Source organism: Notamacropus eugenii, chromosome 1 (genome assembly GCF_028372415.1).
Source record: "Notamacropus eugenii isolate mMacEug1 chromosome 1, mMacEug1.pri_v2, whole genome shotgun sequence".
Lineage (NCBI taxonomy): Eukaryota > Metazoa > Chordata > Mammalia > Diprotodontia > Macropodidae > Notamacropus > Notamacropus eugenii.
Window position 1 is genome coordinate 66,801,847 of NC_092872.1, and position 8,367 is coordinate 66,810,213.

An 8,367-nucleotide genomic window follows, 5' to 3' on the forward strand; every position below is an offset into this window, starting at 1 on the left:
ACTGTGCTGGAGAGTCGGGGTTTGAAAAGTCGGTTTGGACGTCTGGATCTTTACAAAGGGAACGAGATTTCTTTCGTCTCTTGCCCTACTCCCTCTCCTTTACTGGCTTGAAAATCTGCTTTCTTTCCAACTACTGAGGGGAAAACCGTGGTGGTGCGTTTGTTGAAGAGGAGTGGAGAGATCCTCTTCACTTTCTGCACCGTCACTACCCCGTGCACCACCGAGTTCTACGTCTCAACTTCTCATCGACTCCAGGAACCTAGAAGAGGGAGGTGGGGTGGGGTGAGGGTGGGGTGGTAAAGCTGGCGTGCTCCAGTCGGGACATAGGGGCCTTGATCGCCACCGTCGGGGCAAAAAGTTGGCAACCTGTAAGCCCAGAGTTGCCGCCGGAGTCCGAGAGAGGAGTGGGCATCCTAGAGAAGCCAGGCAAGAGAACGAGAGAGGGACCGACTAGAGGAGGCTGGGGATAGGGGGAAGGGGTGGAAAAGGAAGGCAGACAAGGTGGGGGTAAGTGGGGTGAGGGTTAAGGGAGGGGGAGGGTGGAGGAAGAGGGAGGTGCTGAGGTCCAGAGGGGGTGGGAGGGAGGGTGGAGGGGGCAATGCCTCGTCCGGGGAAGAGCTCGTACAGCGACCAGAAGCCGCCCTACTCTTACATCTCGCTGACCGCTATGGCCATCCAGCATTCAGCTGAGAAGATGCTGCCCCTGAGCGATATCTACAAGTTCATCATGGAGCGCTTTCCCTACTACCGGGAGCACACGCAGCGCTGGCAAAACAGTCTGCGCCACAACCTCTCCTTCAACGACTGCTTCATCAAGATCCCGCGGCGACCCGACCAGCCAGGCAAGGGCAGTTTCTGGGCGCTGCACCCCGACTGCGGGGACATGTTTGAGAACGGAAGTTTCCTGCGGCGTCGCAAGCGCTTCAAGGTGCTGCGCGCCGACCACCCGCACTTGCACCCGGGGAGCACGGCGGCGGCCAAGGGCGCAGGGGGAGCGGGACCTGGGGGGCACCTTCATCCGCACCACCCTCACCACCCGCACCACCACCACCACCACCATCACCACCACCATCCCTCAGCTCACCATCACCATCACCACCCTCCGCAGCCGCCGCCCCCCCATATGGTGCACTACTTCCACCAGCAGCAGCCTGCTCCTGCCCCGCAGCCCGCGCAGTCGACGCACCTCCAGTCCCAGCAGCAACAGCCGCAGCCACAACCGCAGCCACCTCTGCCGCAACCGCAACCCCAGTCGCACCCGGGCAAGATGCAGGAGGCAGCAGCTGTAGCGGCGGCTGCAGCGGCAGCTGCGGCCGCGGCAGTGGGCAGCGTGGGCAGGCTCTCTCAGTTTCCCCCCTATGGGCTGGGCTCGGCAGCAGCGGCAGCGGCCGCGGCTGCAGCCTCGTCTTCGGGATTCAAGCATCCATTCGCCATCGAGAACATCATCGGCAGGGACTACAAGGGAGTGATCCAGGCGGGCGGCCTGCCCTTGGCGTCGGTGATGCATCATCTTGGCTACCCCGTGCCCAGCCAGCTCAGCAACGTGGTCAGCTCCATGTGGCCGCACGTCGGGGTCATGGACTCGGTAGCTGCGGCAGCAGCCGCTGCTGCAGCCGCTGGGGTGCCAGTGGGCCCAGATTACGGAGCATTTGGCGTGCCAGTTAAGACTCTGTGCCACCCTCCTGGACAGACTCTGCCTGCAGTACCCGTCCCTATCAAGCCCACCCCGGCCCTGCCACCTGTAGCGGCCCTGCCACCCGCACTGTCGGTCAACGCGCCACCGCCGCCGCCTCTTCCACCCATCTGCCCTTCTGCAGCAGCCTCTCCGGCTTCCACTCTACTGGAGCAGACTCCCCCCAGTTCGGCGGAGAACAAGGGCAGTTCCTTACATTCTGTCCTAGTGCATTCTTAAGACATACGAGCAAGGGAGGGGAAAAGTGAAGTCATTCAGAGACATTGGACTGGCAGGCAGGACTCCCCTCTTCTTCCAGTAGGGAAAAGCAGACCACTAAGTAGAAAGGAAAGAGGGAGGGAGAGAGAGAGAGAGAGAGAGAGAGAGAGAGAGAGAGAGAGAGAGAGAGAGAGAGAGAGAGAGAGAGAGAGAGAGAGAGAGAGAAATTTTGAACTAAGAATGTATTTAAACAAAGTGGATGCTTATAAGGGTTTTAATAAATATAACACTTTTGTGTCAGTGTTTATACTATGTTGTACAATCAGATTACTGAGAGCCAATTTTCAGGTAAGAGTTTCTATTGTTATTAATTCTATAAATATAAATAAGTTATGTGGAAAGAGAGCGAAGACAAGGTGGTAGGGAAAAGCTTTATTCTGTGCTAAACTGGATTCAATTGTCCTTCCCTGGACCATGTAAAAGTTCCTGAGGCTCAGGATGGGCCAGGTCTTGAGTTTTAAAACCAACGTGAAGAAATCCAGACTGAAAGTGAAAAATAGATAAGGCTACCAAGTGGCCTTATCCTGAACCTGTTTAGTGGTGTATCATAAATATCCAAGGTAAAATTAGTCAAATAAAAATATCTCACTATAGAGAGGGAAATGTATTTTCCCTAGTTTATTCCCTTGCCTTCGTTCCCTTGAGCCTGGGTGTAGAGGTAGGGAGAAGACCAATTCAAGTCTTTTTAATAAAGCCCATACTTTCTTTTAAAAGAACACAAAGTATCTTTGGGAAAGTCAGTTGAGTTTCTCAGCTCTCTTTCCAGGGGGGCTTGGAAGGGTGGGAAGAGCAGCTAAAGGAATTAGCCTACACAATGGGGAGCTACGTGGGATTAAAAAGTAAAAGCCCCGATTCCAGAAGGAAAGTTGGAAGAAATAAAACTCATGTGAAACAGAGAAACAAGAACTTCAGACAGTAGGTGAATTTTTAAAATCCAAGATATCCCTTTAAGAATTCGGAGCGCAATCTGAGATCTTGAAATCCTACTTATATTTTTTTTTAAAAAAATGGATTTTCAAGCTTAATTCCCGTCTGTGAATGCTATATTTCACAGGTCTCCATGAAACACGTTGGCTGTTTTGTTTTTTTCTTATCTTCGACCAAGGAAGACAAATTTGCAATGTAATTCGGTCCAGCTGTTCTTTAAACAGGCAGAACCGCCTTTTGGCTTTTCCTTTTTACACCTTATGCAGACAAAATAACAAAACAAAACATAAAACCGAGAAACGAGTGATGCTTTCCCCATCACCTTTGATCGCTCACACAAATTTGATATTTTATGTGTTGTTTGGTGTGAATCTCCTTCCAATGAGGTTTCCAGTTTAAACTAGCGAATGGGAAAGGTGGGGGGGGGGGGGGGGGGAAACTTTGATGTTTGTTTTACTTGTTTTCTTTTCTTCAAACCACAGGCATAGCACTTTATTCAAAACAAACTTTAGGTGGAGGAAAAACAAAGGCGAGGGCCTGCGAGTGGTGGTGGACAGCTGCTGCCCTTTTTACGAACAAGTTGTCTTTAGCTTCTTTAATCCACCTCATTCGGGTTGTGACATTGTGACAGGTTAATGTCTGCCTATGTTGTACGCCAGTGTTGTCTATTAAAACTTCTCCTTGGCTTTGCTTCTCTGCTGCTTCTGGTGTTTCACTTCTTAAAAGGCGTGAATGAGCGCCTTGGACGACTGGTCTGTGTAAACCTCAATTTCTGTGACGGAAACTGGAAGGGGCTTGCATCTCAATTGTGGGGAAGAGAGAGCTCAGGAACCTGAGACTTCTATTAAAGAAAGTGCCTTTCCATACACCTATTTTATCCCCCCTTTATCGTTTCTCAAAATTGCTTACGCTCCTCAACCGTTCCCCCATTCTATTTCTCTTTTTCATTGAACTCAAAAGAGCTTCTCAGCGCAGAGATTTGGAAAAGTAGCTTTGATTGAATCTGGTCCGACGACAATCTTGCCCCACCTGAGCCCACCCTCGCCCACACACACCGCCTTCCCTTTGCTGAAGTCTTTGGGTATTGAAGGGGAAAAGAAAGTGAGTTGGAGACTCTAAGAAGGGGGGAGGGGGAAAGCACTCTACCACAGGAAACCTTCCTTCTGTCTCTATTTTTGTTTGCCAATGCATTTGAGTGTATGGGCTGAGAGGAGGGGGCGGGGCGGGACGCGGGCCCAGAACTGGGAAAAATGGAGATCGCTCTTGGCTCCTTTATCTGTTTCACCGCATCTACTTTTTCATCCTTTTTCCGGGGCTTGAAAGAGAAATATTTCTTCAACCTCGTTTTGTCGGGCCGGGAAGTTCGGCGTCTAGACCGTGTTGCTTCTCCTCGGTGGTTTTTAGCAAGGTGTTGCTCACTGACTTGGTTGGACCAGCCTGACCTGTTGCGCGCTAGCTGCTCGCTAGTCTCCACCACAACTATCCAGAAACCCGAAGTCCAGTGGGTTTTCCCGTGGGGTCAAGGAGAGTAAAGCTTAGGCTTCATAGCTTAGAACCCATCCCTGCTGGGTTTTGCATCCATCCTTGAGCTACTGAATGGAATTTGCCACAGAAACCTGCAAACTTGTAGCAAATTAAATGCATACTCCCCAGGTCAACTGAACCATCTGAAGAGACCGACTTCCCGGGCTTTCGAACTTGGGATACCTACCTTGGTCAGAGAATAGACATAGGAGGAGGGGAGGAGGGTAACAGAGTCCTGTTTCTCGCTTCAACTCTCGCCCCCTATAATTCCTTTTCCAAGGGCAAGGCAATGGGGGAGATATTTGGATAGGTTGCCACAGTCCCAAACACTCACGGATCTTCATTTTGGGGACGATTTCCTCTGTTCCCCAGTCAACTCCACGAGAGCTTCACCATCTTTTCTTAAGAAAGCAGTTCACAACCACTTTACTCTCAAAAACTATAGGTCCGCTCATTTGTGGAGAGGAGCAGCTGGAGGAGCGCTCTGCAGCCGGATCTGTTTATGTGACTTTGGTAGTCTCAGCTTTGATTAAGGCTTCACAAGGTGGGGGTGGTTTAAAGAAAGCGAATGGACAGTCATGGAGCCTAGGTTCTAACTTCAGCTCTGCCACTAGCAACCCTTATTATGACCTTGGGCAAGTCCTTCCCTGTGTCTGGGCCTCAATTTCCTCCCCGGCCAAATGAAGGGGTTGCACTCGCTGATCTCTTCTAACTTTAAAGAGTCGATGACTTCTAAATACGTCCTTGTGACTGTCTGGGAGACAGACTTTGGAGGGAGAAAGAAAGAGAGGGCCTTGGCAAGGGCGGGGAAAGGGAAGAGAAAAAGGAGTGAGATCCACCTGGTCATATACTATAGTTAAACACTATTCATGCTAGAGGGTTGAGAATTACATGTTCAGGAATAAGGGACCCAGTACTGCTATTTCATTCATTTCCCTTCAGAAACACCATCCTAGTATTTGTGCGTAAGGAGAGAGAAGCTGGAAAACGATTGGGCTGGGGCGGGGGGGAGGGGGGGTTGAGGGGGAAGAAGGAGGGAAATCACAAGAGAAAGAGAGGAAGGTGGTCCAGAGAACACTTGCCCCCATCCTGTTTCTCTAGGTAATCTCTTCCACTGTCCGACCGTCGTTCGTTGTTAGCTGTGTCAACGATCAACTTAGCCCCAAAGAGGACATGCTGAGACCAAGAGGGCCACATCAAGGATAGTCCAGTTGGAATAACCCGGACTCTGGAGGTGAAGAAAAGGCAAACGTTATGACTTCTCCAACGGGGAAGTGCTTTGAAGAAAGATCATGCGAACTGTCAAAGAAGCCCCTTCTTGTCCCTTTTCGCCTCCTCCCTCTCTCCTCCCCACTCCCCAAACTCTTTCTTCTGCGTGTGCATTTTTCTTGCCTCATCACTACTGTAGAGCCTCTCTGGGGCCCCCTGCAACTCTCAAAAGAGGTTTGGTAGAATTGTGTATGCGGGAGGCGGGGGGGGGGGGGGGGGGGGAGAGGAAAGGAGGGGGAGAAAAAGAGACTAGGGATGAGTGAACAGCTCTATGGTTATCTTGCTCAAGTTTCCGCCAGTGCTAAATTCCTAGCAGTAAAATTATGTGGTTAGTGGAAATTAATAGGAATAGGAGAGGGGAGGGAGTCAGATTTTACTTTTTTCCCCCACCCAGACTTTGATTATAAAGGAAATCAATCAAATTATCCAAACTACATTCAAAATAACAATCAAAATATGCAAACTATGTTCAACATGGCAATCAAAATATTCAAAGGACCTCCATGAGACTTTGGTGTTGAAGATGCTTTCTGTCATTTCTGTTTCACCAGGGGCTTCACTATACCTCTGGCTCCTAGGTGGCCTTCAGGCCACTGTTCCCCTGGGGAGAAGGAACAGGCTTAACCCACTGAACATTATGCTCAAAATGTAGGAAAAGTCTAAGACCTCCCACCCCGAAAAGTCATGCCAAGTGCTCGAATTAGTGGCAGAAAAGCAATTTGGGAACCACAGTCTTGCCCAGCTCCTATTGTAAATATTAAACTACGAGTCAGGTCATTAAAAAATTAGTGTGCCGGCAATAATTAAAGTAAGGTATTAGAGAACTCCCTTTGCTGTTACAAACAGGATAATTACTATGTAATTGGCAAGTCTGCTGGTCCAGTATGTGACCTGGGTGCTTCTAATCTGATGTGCCAAGTACCTAGCTCTAAACTCTTGGATTCCTAATGGACTTGTGAGTTTTAAATTCTCTCTTTTCAGTCATAAATTTGAGGATAAGGAAGGGGTTGGGGTATGAAGGGTTTAAGCAGTTGAGGGGCAAGAAATCTCCCTTGAAACTGAACATTTGAGGTTCAGAAAATAAACTAAAATCATACTTAGTGAGCTAAGCCGTGTTCTATGACAACATTTGAGAGAGAAACAGAATTAGAGTCAATAATTTCCATGATGATGGAAGAGGCTTTGGTTATCACTCTGCCCCACTCTCTGTTCTAGTGCACAGAGCTCAGAGTAGGTAGAAGCGCCAAGGTGGGATACTGAGGTTTTTTTGTTGTTGTTTGTTTGTTTTTTAATTAAACCTAGAAGAGAGGAGGGATATGGAATAAAATATTTAATTCCTAGGGAAGTTGAGAAGAAAACTGATGGTTTTACAGAAAGATGAGGCTAGTTCGGCTTCAATTCCAAGGAGAAAAGGCCTCCCTTTGAGGGTCCGATTGGCACAGTTGGCATTTCCCAGCAGTTAAACAACCTGTCAGTCAGACTGGTTTGTGGTCAATTATCTCCTTGAGCAGACTGGCATTTTTCCAGCCAAGAGGGAGAGCACATTGCATCCAGGGGAATCTGGATGTGGTGTTGCTTAAATCTGAGCATTTTTTCAGCTGCTTACTTTGTAAGGCCAATGAAAAAGAGGACCTCCTGGGATTCTGCATTGGCTTTTGCCTGCTTGGCACTGTGACACAGGGGGCCAGGGAAGAGGATGGAAGTGAGCAGCCCTGGGCACATAGATTTTGACCATTAAATCATTTATGCGTCTTAAACTGAATTCAGTTCACCACCACCCCCCAAAGAATTTCAATGTCTAATCAGTACAAGGTTATGATAAGAAAATACATTGTAAGAAATATGAAATTTGTATCCTTTGGATACAATGGAATTATAATTCTATTTTTAACTATCTGACAGTGTCAGGAGGAATGGGGAGAAAAGATATTGCATATTCTTGCATATGTGTTCCCATTGAATGTAGGGAATGTGGAGAGGACTTGGAAGGCATTATGTGAGTGACAAGATTGCACGTTCCAGTGCCTGAAGTAGAATAGTAATCAGTATTTGCCTAGATAATGTAGAGGAGGAAAGTAGAGAAATATTTTCATAAGTTAATGACAACCACTTTGGGAATGAGAGAGCAAAGCAGAGCTCAACGATCGCTTTGTCTCTGCTTACAATGCTCCTCTTGCTTCTAAGAGTTGATTTCAATGTTTTGTTTTGTTGTCGGTTTTTCCCCCCTGACTTTACCTTTCAAAGTCCTTTCTTATGCACTTTTTGCAGAGGTGGATGAAATCCACCTGGATTTTCTGGTCAGACTTAATCCACTGAGGACATGTTAGTCAATCAGGTAGCATATATTAAGTGCCTGTTGTGCACCAAGTACTGTGCTAAGCATTTTGGGTTTAATAACTACCACACACACACACACACACACACACACACACACACACACACACACACCTCTCCATCCCACCCCAGATTTTCCTTGTTCTTTTCATTCTGTCCAGAGAACTTTCTTCTTTCACTTTCAGATATCTTCAGTATTTTGAAGGAAATTTAGAACATGTTTCTTTGTTTTCCTTGTATCCAAATGCAGTTTTATTGAGTTTTAGCATGTACCATGAAATAGAAATTATGAGTTTTGAATTAAAATATATATATTGCATTATATATTCATGCCATATGGATACATTATCAATTAAAATAAA

The 8,367-nt window shown here is 47.7% G+C and overlaps 1 protein-coding gene across 1 annotated transcript; it reads left to right on the top strand.

The window, feature by feature from the left end:
* The first annotated feature begins 598 nt into the window (after positions 1 to 598).
* FOXB2 (forkhead box B2) lies at positions 599 to 1,912 on the top strand. Its single transcript, XM_072638213.1, has one exon. It carries the CDS (start codon positions 599 to 601, stop codon positions 1,910 to 1,912), a length of 1,314 nt encoding a protein of 437 aa, XP_072494314.1.
* Positions 1,913 to 8,367: the final 6,455 nt, after the last annotated feature.

What these genes read in the sequence shown, in the direction of transcription:
- FOXB2 (XM_072638213.1), top strand. Translation starts at nt 599, where the DNA reads ATGCCTCGTCCGGGGAAGAGCTCGTACAGCGACCAGAAGCCGCCCTAC.